The following is a 13,972-nucleotide window of genomic DNA, read 5'->3' on the forward strand; positions in this document are numbered from 1 at the left end:
ACGGAAAGAAAGTTTGGGTTTTTAGAATTCAGGAAAAGAGGCAAAAATTGCAGAAAGGGTAACATTTTAGAGTAGCTGCTACCCCAGCTATAGCCAGTAAGTTTTGGCAACAGCTTGCTTCCTTCTTTGCAGCTATATCAGCTGCTATAATAAAAGAGCTCTGCTGTTTAGAAGACAGAAATAAGCTTTTTGCTTCCCTCTACAAACCTTGTCTTTCTTGAAGTTGTATACAATGGCTTGCTTTGCTGCCCAGGTGGGAGGTTCCACTCCCTTCACTAGTGCTCTCAACTTCCTCCAGCTCTGGCACTCTTTTAACCCTTCCCCGAGCTGATTGAACCCATTAACCTGGCAGAAAACTAAACTGAAAAAAAGGATAGCTTAATTGTTGAGTTGAATCAGTTTATTGAACAATCAGATGACTACCACAGGTAGAGCAAGAGTGAGGGCATATAACCTGAAGGCAGAGGGGTTGTTGGAAAGCTAGGAGGAACAGGACTTTCTTGTTTTTGAAGCAGATGTACAATGTAACTTTATCCTTATATCCTTAGACCACTACAACTACAATACAGGCAGTGATCTAATAAACTTGACAAAGGTATACTGCAGTCTGCAGTTAAAAAAAACCCACACATGAAATCTGTTAAGTGATTCCTGTGGGACATATGTTTTGGATTAAGAGCTTTACTGACTCAATGTAAGAAAATACATTTTCAAATTTTTGTCACAGAATGGAAGTTGCAGTAATTTGCATGAAAGAGGAAAGATTAGGGTAAAAGCACACGCCTTCAAGAAGAGCCTTTTGCTCTTCTTGAGAGCAAACAGGTGAGGAACAATATGCCCTGGCATTAGATTCACTGAAGAAGCAGGCAAACCAGAATATAAATCAACAGAGAACAACACTTCAAGGTTTCAACAGCAGCAGTTTAAACAGAGGCATAAATTAAAATTGTAAGAATTTTGCAACTGGGATCCATAGTTAAGAGAGCTTAGCAGGGGTGGTCTCAGTGGAGTGGAAAGAACAGAGCACATAGGTAGTTCAGAAACATCAAGGACAACTAACACACTTGAATGTATAAATTAGAAGGAAAGGAATTGGACATGACATTAAGATGGAAAGCACTGGCAAGAAATTTGTCTCTCCAGGATTATGCGAAAATCGACAGTTAACATGGTCTATGATCACAGTCACCAAAAGCAACAGTTCACCCCTTCCATCATCATTTTTAGATTATGTGACCATGTAGACCAATTCCCCGATACAAATGGGGACTAATGGAGTTAAAACATATGCATTGCCACAAATGCAAGACAAGGGAGAGGAGCAAGTAGCTTCAGGAAAACATGGGAATGTTCCCTCCAGTAGTACTGAAGTGCAATCTTAATTAGCTCTGACGAAACTGTCATGATGCCAAGCCAAAATTCTGGTGGGATCAATAGTTTAAACTGGCATAAACTGGCTCTGCTGCCAGAAGAGGCAGCTCTATGGCCTATCTCCAGATTGATCCTTAACCCAGCACAAACTTTTTTATGTAGCTGTGCAGTGAACCAAATCATGTTATTGATGTAGATGAAGTTTATGGGAAGAAAATAGAAGAAGGGAAGAACTGTTTAACCCAGCACTACTTCTGAGGGTAAAAGTATCTTGGGCCATGGTTTGATATAGTCAATCCGATTTAAAACTCCTGGTGCCAGATGAAAAATGATGGGGCTCCATGATACAAAGCATTGATCCAATACAAATTCACCTACAGTTTGAACTTGTTTAAAGCAAAGCCCAAAACGGAATTAACTTTAAACTGGTGAGTTTTATGCTAATTAGATCTCTCTTCTCTCACAGTTGGCACAACAGCAGCGTAAGAGCACAAAGGCACTGTCAGCTTTGTATTTTGTGTCCTGACCTAATTTAGTTCAAGTGTAATAGTGGCCTCGCATCTCACCTAGATCAGGTTGGTCCTGCTGAGTGACTCAGTGGCATGCAAATCTAACATTAACGTTCAGGGCCCTGTGTCCTCTTTGCATTCTAGTCAACAATTTCAGTATGTGGGACAGGTTCCATCTTCATTTGTAAGAGGCCATACAACCGAGGAGAGAAAACATGATAGTGGGTAAAGGGTATCTACAAGATGCCCAGGTAATAGTGATGTTATTTCTGTAACCTTGTTCCATTTGCCCCAATCCACAGTTCCTCTCGTTTGCCCGTATCTTTCATTAGATTACATTTAAAACTGGGTCGCAACTTGAGAGTGTTCAACAATGTTCAAGAACACCTTAGGTTAAAGACTTTTAAAGACTCATTTTGTCAGCTGTTATTGCCAATGCCTAAAATTGCATTTCTGTGTAATAACAGGTACTTTGCAAGATGTTATTTGCCAGCGCTCTTCTGTAAGGATGTGGCATTGCAAGCTCCTGGTTAGGGACCAGAACTTCCTATGGGTTCTGCAAAGTCTCTCTTTACATTTTTAAAGTAGGTGCTGCCAGTTCTTGTAATTTGATTGTGAGTTAGCTAACAGTTATTTTATTATCCTCACACCTACCGCAGGCAAAGAATGTATTGAGAATTTCAGCTGTCATAGGCACAAAGGCATTTATGCCTGGCTGTCCTGGCTGCAAAGAAGTGTGAGAACGTGACCCAACTACACCCAGAAAAGCAGCCCCAAGTGTGCAATGAAAAGACACGTTGTAGGTAGGTGTTTGGTTTTTTTTAACATTTGAGATTGATGATATTGAAATAACTTTTTCCATCCTTTGGTTTGTTGGCTGTCAAGTGGAAAGAACAGGTTTACCCCATTTTACAGGGATAATTTGTGGACAAATGTCTCACAAGCACAAGAAACTTGGCGTTTGAGTACTGAAAGCCATTCCGCACCTAGGCAGGGGGTTATCCTTTCTCCATGAAGCATGAATGACAGCAGTCCCTCCTGCAAGACCAAGGTTTGGTGCTGAAGGCAAGAGGAAATGCATGGAAGCAGAAGAGAGGGACACCAAACCACTCCACCCTGCTCCTGCGATGGGGACAGGGCCCACGAAGGGTCAAAGGGACCCTCGGCTCTACAGAATGCCGGGGGGCCCAAAGACACCAGCCATCCGGGACCAAGCAACAACTGAGGGGCCAAAGAGCTCCCGCTGGAGGAAGCCGGTGGAGGAAGGGCCCGACAGCTCGCAGTGCTGCCGCTGCGGGGAGCGGCGGGCCCGAGGGCAGGCCCAGCGCTGCCGACGACCCTGCCAAGTGCACGGCGGCGGAACAGGCCGGGGCTCCCCATCGGGAGGGCGCTTCTCCCCCTCAGCTGCACTCTCCCCTCTCCGCCGGGCAGCAGCACATACCCTGCCCGGCCCCTTCACCCGGCGCAGCGCAGGCGCGATGGCGGCCGGCGCCACCACGGCGCTTGCGCAGTGGGGCCGAGGCCCGGCGGGCGCGCTCGTAGCCGCGGGGCTCTGGCACCGGCGGAAGGCGGCGCTGCTGCCGCTGCGCGGAGCCCGCCCGGCTCCGACACAAAGGCGAGGGCGGCGGTAGCGGCCGCGGCTCTTGCCCGCCCGCAGCCCATCGCCCCCGCGGCACCACATGGCGGCAGCGCTGCGGCTGCGCCTGGCGCCGCCCCCGCGGAGCTAGGCCAGGGCGAACCGCGGGTTCTCCCCCCGCTCGCTCCTTTCCCGCCCGGCCCGGCCGACCCCGTCCGTCCCCGCCGCCTACGGGAGGGGCGGACCAGGGCCCTGCATAGCCCCGCCATGCTGCCCCCGGCCCGCCGCGCTCTCTGCCGTCCCCCGCGCCGCCGCCGCCGTCGCCCGGTCGGGCTCCTGCCCGCGCTCCTGCTCCTGGCGGCGCTGGCGAGGGGCAGCGGCGCCGCGCTGCCCCCGGGCTGCAAGTACGACGGTCGCCCCAAGAGCGCCGGCAAAGCGGCGGCGGCGGCGGCCGGCGGCCCGGTGGAGGTGAAGGTAGTTTGCAGCAACCTGGAGCTCGCTCAGGTCCTGCCTCCCGAAGCGCTGCCTAACCGGACGGTCACCCTGTGAGTACCGTCCCCGCGTGGGGGGCCTTGGTGCGACGTGGACGTGGGGGGTGGGAGGGAGCGCCAGCCTGAGGTAAAATGGGGTCGGGGGCGGGGGGGGGAGCGCGCTTCATCTCATCTGCTGGGGAAAGCCTCAGGGGCGGATTTTCTTTTGGCTGTGCTTTTCATGTTTTCTCCATAGCTTCGCGGGATGGTAATTTTAGGGGGGGTGTAAGCGTCCCGTTACCCACTGGTGGGGCGGGGGGCTGCGCGAGGCGGTTCCGCTGCTCCGTGGAGAAGCATCCCCACATCCCCCCCCAAATGCTCCTTCTTCCTTCTTGGGGCTGCTCACCATCAAAGGGTTCAGGCTGGTCAGAAAGCTTCGGTGTTCCTTTGTTAAAAGTAATTCCACTATTTTTACTTTTTTTTTTAAACTTCCCTAAATTTTTTTTTTTGGTAACCCTAGGAGAAACTCAGCTTCGGAGCAGCGTGTTTTGAGGTAGTTTTAACAACTGGGCACTAAAAGAGAGCGTGAGCTGCTCAGCGTGCGGTAGGCTAGGTGGGCCTGAAGTTTCGCAGTAGCAAACAGCAGCTTGTTTGTTGCAGCTTGGGATAAAACCAGTGGAAGGGATTTATTTTGTTTCTTCTTTGGAAAAAAGATCAGTTTACTTCCACAGAGCAGTAGGCGTGCTCATTTTATGTGGAGGTAACCCTAGCTCATCCATTTGAATAACAAGTTTCAAACAGGATGCGCAACTTACTCCAAAGAAAGAAGTGTGTTGCTATTTACTCAGACGTGAATGTGCGCATGTAAAGGAAGGATTTGCAAGTTGTTTTCTTCCTGAGACTTTAACTGGTCACTCTAGCAAAGAAGTTCATAGAATCGTAGGATGGGTTGGAAGGAACATTTAAAGATCATCTAGTCAGGGCAGGGACATCAGCAGCACTGGATTTCATCAGTGGATGGCCCTAAAAGTAGAACCCTGTCGCTTGTTTAGAGAGCCTTTAAGTGCCAGTGCTACTGTGGGAAGACTCAAGTGCAACCAAGTAGTATGCAAGAAAATCCAAGGAAATATGGAAAAGAAACTGGATTATAGGGTTAGCTAAGATATTTATCTACTTAACTGGAAATCAGAGGTTTGAAAGATCTACCAATAACCTGAGTTTAATAAGCACAGAATGTATATAGTTCTGTCATGAAAACAACAGTCTGACTGCTGCTTTTGTGAGCTTTGACAGCACTGAAGCACCAAGGAGGGGCTTCCTTCAGGAAGTCTTAGTGAGCTGTGGACCCAGTCAGTGGCAGATGCATGGCTCTGGACCTATGAGAAAAGGGAAAGCCAAAAAAAGGGCGGTGATTAATGCTAAAAAAGTTGTTCTCGCTTGGCAATCTGTAAGGGTTCAGAGAATATTTCTAAATCATCTGTGAGAAGTGACTAGAAATATTCGTATGTGAAGTTTCTGAAGTAAAAAACAAAAAGGAGGTGATAGCTGTTTGATCAACAAATTCATTTTAGTCTTTGTTAGCCTTAAATGCTTTGCAGCTGATTAACTGTATAAAATAGAGTATTAACATTTTGATAAAAGTATATGTTAGTATGGTTGATACACTGAAGTTGACTGTGAGAATCTTTTGGCTCAAAAAAACTTGGAGTCACAGCTCTGACTGCTGTGAAAGATGAGCAGATGTCAAACACAGCAACCTTGCTGTGAATTGACCTTTGTTCATAATAGCAGTGAGAGAAGGATTTGGAAGAATGGTTCATGTTTCATCTTGATTTTCATTATCTAGAGTGTATCTAGAGCCTATCTACATACACTGGTTAGTTGCTTTCAGTTTTAACTGGCCTTTGAAGTTCATGATAACTTCTGATACATTTATTTTTCCCTTTTAAACTTTGCTTCTTGCTGTGTCTATTGCAATGTGATTTTTTTTTAACTGTTATTTGCAGTGAGTATCCTAACTGTTGATACAACTAGATGAACACACACTTTGAAATTTTACTTAAATATAAGGCAAAGTTTATTAAACCAATGCTTCTGCTTTTTCGAAGCGAGTGGACACTAACTGTTGTGGTTCAGGATCTTTCAAGTTTGTTGACTCTTGAGGCATGACTTCCCATACCTTTGAGAGAGGTTTTGTTGTGTGTGTGGGTTTGTGTTTGTTTTTTTTACTGAATCCGTGTTAACCTGTTTTAGAAAGTTCTGGTGATTTATGGGGTGTGTTGCCAAGTGCCATTTCACTAACATGTTGATTAGTAGTGGCTGGGTTAATCGTTATCTAATCTTTTGCCAAAAAATTACTTTTTCTTCCAAGCTGATACTTAGAATTGCAGCACTTGGTGGATAGTGTAAGGTTGTCCGATTAGAGTCAAACTGCCCTGAGTTATCTTGAATCTTGATTCTTGTGGGATTCTTCTATTAAGATAAGTACTAGTTCTATTATAGCTTTTTGGATTAGTGGATCACTGCAGAGATAAGTAGCTGAAAATAGATCACTGTTGTGTAGATCAGCTGCATTCTAATTCAGTTAATTTTCTTTTATGTTGGCTCTTTATTTTGCACAAACCAATTATAAATATGAGGACTTGTATAGTTTTATATAACTTTTTGGTTTTTTGAGTGAGCTAGGAATGATTCAAATGAAGTCATTATATTCATTTTGGAAATCTTGATTCAATCCGTATCCCTGATCAAACTCAGACTTTCAGTAGATCAACTGCTGTGTATTTAGCATTCACATTCTCCCCCATATTTTTGAGGACAAAAGTCTCTAGAAAGTGAGGAAATAAGAGAAATAGTGGAAATAGGATAAATGAGTAGCATCTGAGGATGCTGGCCACGTTCTTTCATTCTTGCACACCATTGTACCTAGTGATTAACAACAATATTGGTAAGTTGGTCAAGGTCAGTTAATTTACGAAATACCTTGGCATTTGTTTGCCACAAAATGTTTTATTGTCCTAGTAATTCAGGTCAGTATTAGAATCTTTCATTACAATTCAGGAGAAATATCCTAACTCTATTTCAATTGATAAGAGAAAATGTAAGTTTGTTTAATGATTGAGGAAGGAAAGCAAACACTGGAAGAAGAGTATTAAAGTACAGAGAGGTGTCTATGGGAGAATAAGTAATGTTTAGGATTTCTGTCACTACTGTAAACTGAGATTCCTTTAGAACCCACGCAGAATTAGCTGGTGCTTTACTGAGCAGTTAGGTCAAATTCCAAGGTGAATTCAAGTTTAGTAATAGCTGGGGAAGGGACTTTTTCTTAACCTTATATAATAAAAAATTGATTGGGATGCAAATGAAGGGTGTATCTACATGAACACCATAGATGGCTTTAACCTTTGTAGTTTAACCAGCCAGATGAGATGCTTTTGATGTGAAGATAACGTAACTGGGTGAATGTCACTTGGTGCTTTGTCTGACATGCTCTGTATTTCAGTAGATACCGAAGCCCTTGCTGTGATTCACGTTTAAGCAAGGAATGTACTATATTCTTGTGATAGAAGTCTGAGATAAGGTATCTATTGCTGTTGTGTTTCTTTGCAAGCTCAAATGATGATGTCATAACTTGTTGGATATTAGCCACTACTTTGTTCTTTGGAAAAGAATGTGTGATCCCACTGAAGACAAGCCCATGAATCCTTGTTATTTGTTGAGAATTTTAGTTACCTGTTAGATGTAGGTTATTCTATAGGAATAGGAAACTAAATAAACAGAGGAAAAGCATATATATTCAGTAAAGAATTGTGTTTCTGAATCACAACATTTCTTACCCACATATCTTGATGGGAACATACGAGTATCAGTGTTAGCGCTTACCACTGTTAGAATTTACAAGCCAGAGCATTAGCCTGGATTTGTGTTCAGAATTGTTCAAAGATACGCTTAACTGGGTTGCTGTTGAGAAACACCTTAAAATGTCACACTTTTTGTCCAGCTCCTAAATATAATCATGTTGAATTACATCCATCAGGCAGGTGAAAATCATACTTACTTGGCCTTCCAGGTATCTGTGCAGCCTTTCCGTTTGTAACACAAATTCCCAAATTCCAAAAGTTTCAAAGCAAAAGGTCATTCCTATTGCAAGAGTCACTTGTATCACAGTGTGTGATTACATTGTATTGTGAATTACATGAGTAATTTTTTCCTTCTTACAGGAAAAAGACTTTTCAGGGTTTAAAACCAAAGTGAATAGATATTACATAGTGACTTACATTTATGATTGTTAATATTCTTTTCTTTTTTTGAGGCATGATCTGATGCTTTGCTAAACTGGTTCATTTCCTTTGTTTTACTTAGTTGGGCCTTTCTCTATTACGTGTTTGAAAAAATGTGTCCCTTACCAAAATATCAACAAACAGGAAGCATAGGGATAACAAATGTCTTCTGTGGAAGTTTGCCTCTTCTTTTAAAGTAGGTTTCCATTATTCAGTTGAAGGTACTCTTGACAGCTAATCCTTTTTTGTTAAAATAGTCTATTTTAGACTGTTGTAAGTGCTCAATACTAATAACTTTGGCAGTGATAACATTTTTTGAAGACCAAAGGGCTAATCAGGCCTATTAAAACATACCTTAAAATTTTCTTTGGTACATGGACTAGGTAAAATATATTTTACTCATGAACACATGGCGGTACAGAGTCAATACTTGGAGAATTGTGATACCCACGATGTAGTAATTCACAAGTACTTGTGCATGCCTTTTTTAGGAGCTGGATGCCACTGGTGAGATCATTAGTGATGTTTCGTTTTCTGTCAGGCCTATTTCTAGCATACAACTATCAGATTTTGTGTATGTCTTACCCTGTTGAGAAGATAGCAACCCAACGTTCAAAATCAGATTCATGCTTTGCTGTATGCCCTATTCCCCACAATAATGAGTCAGTGTTGGTTGTTATTACAGGTTATCGAATACATACAGTATTCTTTTATGATTGTGTATGCTTTTGTGTATATTTGAGTAAGGCAAGAAAGTTTTGAGGTTACAGTTTGAACAGCATCTTCTTCTGAATTGCAATAATTGCAGTTATTTTGTTCTGCCTAAATAACTAGGGAACTTCAGAAGACATCATGTTTCATTGTTAACATGTATCCACTGGGATACCCAGTTATGTTTGAATAGTGTTCTCTTCTTGTTTCTTTTAGTGTTGCAGTAATTGCTTTAACCTACATGGTGGGCTGCAATTGGTTATAGTCTTCCTGCAATAATGATTGAATCAATGCATACTGGTTATTTTTTTTAAGATTATTCTTCTATGTAAGCATCTTTTAACTGTTTTAGGTGCCTTCCACAAGGAGATTATTGTGCTCTTCATTAATTATGTTAAATAATTAGAAATATGGCTTCTGTACCATAGATAAAACTGTAGGCAGTTGTTACAAGCCTGGGACTCAAATTTTGAATGAGAGCTATGTATTGATTACTGCTGAATTAAAAATCTCTGTCCTCCACCCTTACAAGTTCTGCAAAATTCTGGAGAGGAAATTAATATTTTTTAATCAGGACAAAATTTTTTTTTTAATTCTCTGAGCCACAATATTGAAGTAGAATTGAATAATACCCTTATTCCCATGAAGTTATCCATATAAGTAGTGCCCTTTATGTGTTCATTAGCCCTTCAGTGAGTATTAAATGTTCAATGCATTAGGCTGTGTCTAGCCTCTGGAAGAGAGATTTTAATCTTCAGGACTAATACTTTTTTCTTTTATTGTCTTTTATTTGCCAGTAGTATTCTTGGCTTTCACTTTTGCAAAACTGCAAAATATTAAAATTTAAAAGTTAGTGGCAAGAGTTGAAGAAATAGAACTAGAATTTGTGCTGCAGTGATGAAGAATGAACAACTACATGTGTCTCATTCCTTTTTGCTTGCAGTTTGTTCATATTTCAAAGGTTTTGTAACTTAAAACAAGTATGGAGCTGCAAGATTAAAATTTTCAGAATTTAATCATTCCCATATGTACTTTACATGGGCCACATATGTTGCAGGTTCATGGATTTGTCATTACTGCCTTATTTAGTCTTTATCTTCACTGTAATAGTCTTTATAACTTTTGAATCTAGACAATTTAAATGCTCTCTTTGTACCAGTAGTTAATCCATGAAGATTAAAAACAGTTGAGCATTTCTTTTCATTAATAATAATAAACTGTTTTAAATTTAAGAACTTCAGAGAAGATAAAGTATGTTTTTGTGAGTTTTGTTTCCTGCAGTGAGATAATTAATGAATTTTAAATACTAATTTGTAAAATCTTAAAAAAAATCTATTAAATATCTTTAGTCTTTAACACAGTAAATAGGTGAGAATTTTATTTTCACCTTCGGATTTCACTGTTTGGCTGTTTAGCAGTGAAAACTGCAATGTCTTGCTGCCCTTAAAGTGCTGCAGTGGGACAGATCATGTCCATTAATTACTGTTTATGTGCATTACTGTGTTGTGACTCCTCCTCTGGTAATGACACAGGGCATGTCCAGTGGTGCAGTACAGTACTGTCCTAGAGATCTCCAAGCAGCCTTAGAATGAGTAGAATGCCAGTGCACTGCAGTGCAGAGCTGCTAGGTCCCAAAGTAATGTAGTTGCTTTCGTGGTGTGTGTGATCCAAACTAGTCAACCAGTTTTGACAGGGCTGCAGAGTTCTTGCTTTTGGAGCAGGAACTTGACCTTTTTGGCAAGGCAGACAAACTAAGAGCTTTTTGGGGAAAAAAAACCCCAAACAAATCAAACATAATAAATGCAGATTAATTAAAGACGTTTAAGAAGTAGGCAGCTTAATTCTACAGTTCTGTTCTGCACTGGACAGTGTCTTCTAGGATTCATCCGGGCAAGTCTTCAGCATTACAGCTCTAGATGGCTGTGGGCTGCGTTGTCTTCAGGTACATTGTCTAAGAGTACAATCGGTGTCCTCTGCTAGATCAGTTCAATGTAGGGGGAAAAAATCCCAAAAGATGCTATGAGGTAGAGGGAGGGAGGTTAGGGTCTAGATATGGAGTGGAAAAGGCACGGAGACTGGATTAAAAGGCAGAAGCTACTACTCGGAGTTAGGGAGGAGTTGAGATGGGAGGAAGAGTTTCTTTGGATGTGTTGGTTATGGAGATGGGAAATAAGAAGGGCTTCAAAGGGAATGAAGGCAGAGCAGATAAGGTGTTTGAAGGGCAAGCGTAGTACTGCTTGAAGGGCAAGTCTAGTACTGCGTTCAGCTCTGGAGCCTTCAGCACAGGAAAGACGTGGACCTGTTGGAGCGGGTCCAGAGGAGGGCCGCAAAAATGATCAGAGGGATGGAACACCTCTGCTATGAAGACAGGCTGAGAGAGTTGGGATTGTTCGGCCTGGAGGAGAGGTGGCTCTGGAGAGACCTTCTTACAGCCTTCCAGTACTTGAAAAGGGCTTATAAGAAAGATGAGGACAGACTTTTTGGTAGGGCCTGTAGTGATAGGAGAAGGGGTAATGGTTTTAAACTAAAAGAGGTCAGATTTAGACTGGGTATAAGGAAGAAATGTTTCACAATGAGGGTGGTGAAACACTGGTATCAGAGAGGTGGTAGATGCCCCATCTGTGGAGCAATTCAAGGCCAGGTTGGACAGGGCTTTGAGCAACCTGATCTAGTTGGAGATGTCCCTGCTCATTGCAGGACCTTGAAAGGACCCTTCCAATCCAAACTATTCTATGATTCTATGAACTAACTTACCAAGAGACGGGCAAGAATTCTTGGAAATTTGGCAGCTACCCACAATATCAGTAAAGGCGGGATAAGTGACTGGGTACCAGTAGAAGATGGATCATACAAGGAAATGATAGTGGTGTAAGACAGTCTGGGGAAACTCTTCTGGTATTGTCCATGTGATGTGCTATTTCAGTCTGAGGAGATGAACATAAGGACTTTTTTCTGTCAGATACAGAACTCGTTATCAGTTATCTCGTGTTTTTATAGAATAGGTTTTACCTTGAAACTTAGTATCAGGCAGAGTTTACAAGTTATGCTCAGATTTCTAAAAGCATCCTGGCAAGACATCCCAAACAACCAATTCTAATACCCTGAACTGTTGTTTTAGGGACCCTGGTGTTGACAAGAATTTAAACCAATTCTCAGGATTGTGTATTGATGAGCTCGTTGAAGTTTCCGTGGCTTGCAGTGAGCTGACCTTACAGTTCTGCTGGAGAAGGGAGGTCCCCCGCCACCCTCTCTTCCTGCTTCTGACACAGGGGTGGTCAGGAGCAATGGCAAGGGACAGATTTCCCTCTCTCAGCACGGAAAGTTACATCCCCATCCAGCTGCCTGTAAAACTGTAGCCTGAACTGGAGCTGGTGTGTTTGTACCTTCACCTCCCAATCTCACTGTGTGGGTGGTGGTTTGTTTTTTTTTAATTTCCCCTCCCTTGCTGCTGTAGTAGTATTTGTGTGGCTCCATGCCTAGTTAGTTCAGGGAGCTAAACTATCCAAAACCTGTTGACTTCTGTAGGATTAGGATATAAATTATTGTGAAAATGTATCTTAATGTGCCAGCAGTTGACAGGAAGTGCTTGCTAGACAAAGCACTTTCTAGAGAGCACATATACCTGATAGGAAATGTAAATAAATGTGAGACTGGGCGTGACAGCATCTGCTATAATTAATACTACTGTGATATGACACACAGAATGTGCTTGCTGTAACAGCTTAAGTTACGAGTCTGGCTAGGCATCTGTGTGTAGTATTTCCTGTGAAGCGAGTTATTCTCTTGCACCTATGTGTGGAGATTGGTGGGGTAGGGTAAACTTGTGCTAAACTGCAAGTCAACGAGAATACTACAAAGTGTACATCTGGGGGGTAAGAAGTGGGGAAACTCTGGAGGGAGCAGAAGGGAGGGGAGTAAGAAGGAGGGTTACACAGAAAAATGTGATCATCATCGCTTAAACTAATGCAGATGCTACAGATAAGAAGAGGAGGGGGAGAGAGAACTTGGAGGAAGCTTCCCAGAATGTAATGGTCACAAGGATTAGGTTACCAGTGCTTTTGGTTAGCAAAACAGCTAACTCCGAGCTAGTGTTGGAAGAAATTGGATGTTGCTGAGTCTGTTATTACATCATATAAAGTTAGCATATTCCCAGTTAAAAATGGAGCAATATAAATAGACAGTTTTAATTCTGTAATTTCATTACTTCTGACTGTTTTAGTTTACAATCTTAATATTGTTTAATGTGCATAATAATGAAATAGCACAGGAAATCTTTTATCTGTTGCAAACTTTTATTTTGCAAATGTTTCACTGCTAAGCTTCTTAAACTCTGTTTTTGTTAAATTGGAAAATGCTGTCTCTTTTTGTTCGGGGCTTTGGAAAGGTTTGTAATTCTTTCTCTGTATATAGCTTGTGGAGTGTTTTAATTTCAGGGTTACTTTTAAGCAAGTACTGGTTGTGTTCGCAGTCCATTACTTTTTTCCCTTTCACACGAGTAACTCACTAGAAGGCAAAATACTAACTGTTGAAAAATACTGGGTTTATATCCTTGTTAAATCACAGCTTCTACAAGATAGACTTCGAAAAATGTGTTTCTTTTTGCATGTTCACAGCTTTCAGCAGAAAGCATTTTTCTTGGGTGTACAGATGGTTATTTTAGTCCAATTTTTGCTGGTGGCCACTTTCCCAGTCCTTGGAGTATACAGTCATCATCATGAAATGATCTGATTTATTTTCTATTTCCTGGCTCTTTAGTTGAGTCTCTTTAAAATGTGTTCTGGAAGCTACTTCAGTATTCAGCTAAAAGTTACACTGCCTCCCAGTCTTTGCACAGGCTTCTTGGAGGCTATTTTGACTATTTTCTGATAGTGTTAATGGGGGTGTGTGTATTTTAATAGCATCCTATGAAAGGATTCGTTTGTGAAGTTTGGAGATGCACTCTAAATTCCTGTCTAGTTGACTGCTGTCTCAGTAACGGCTATTTTATAGTGGACAAACCAAAATTGTTTCATAAAAACTTTTTTCACTTAGTGCTTATCACCTTATTCTAATGGT

The 13,972-nt window shown here is 41.9% G+C and overlaps 1 protein-coding gene across 1 annotated transcript in view; it reads left to right on the forward strand.

Moving 5' to 3' along the window:
* Positions 1–3,246: 3,246 nt before the first annotated feature.
* ADGRA3 (adhesion G protein-coupled receptor A3) overlaps positions 3,247–13,972 on the forward strand; it is a gene marked incomplete at its 3' end in the record, with an annotated part of 66,616 nt that continues 55,890 nt past the window's right edge. The window contains exon 1 of the mRNA XM_081999165.1: positions 3,247–4,001. Within this exon, the coding sequence (XP_081855291.1) occupies positions 3,724–4,001 (278 nt within the window). The 5' untranslated portion in view covers positions 3,247–3,723. The remainder of the gene's footprint in view (positions 4,002–13,972) is intronic.

This window comes from Phaethon aethereus (genome assembly GCF_964289735.1).
Source record: "Phaethon aethereus genome assembly, chromosome: 4".
Lineage (NCBI taxonomy): Eukaryota > Metazoa > Chordata > Aves > Phaethontiformes > Phaethontidae > Phaethon > Phaethon aethereus.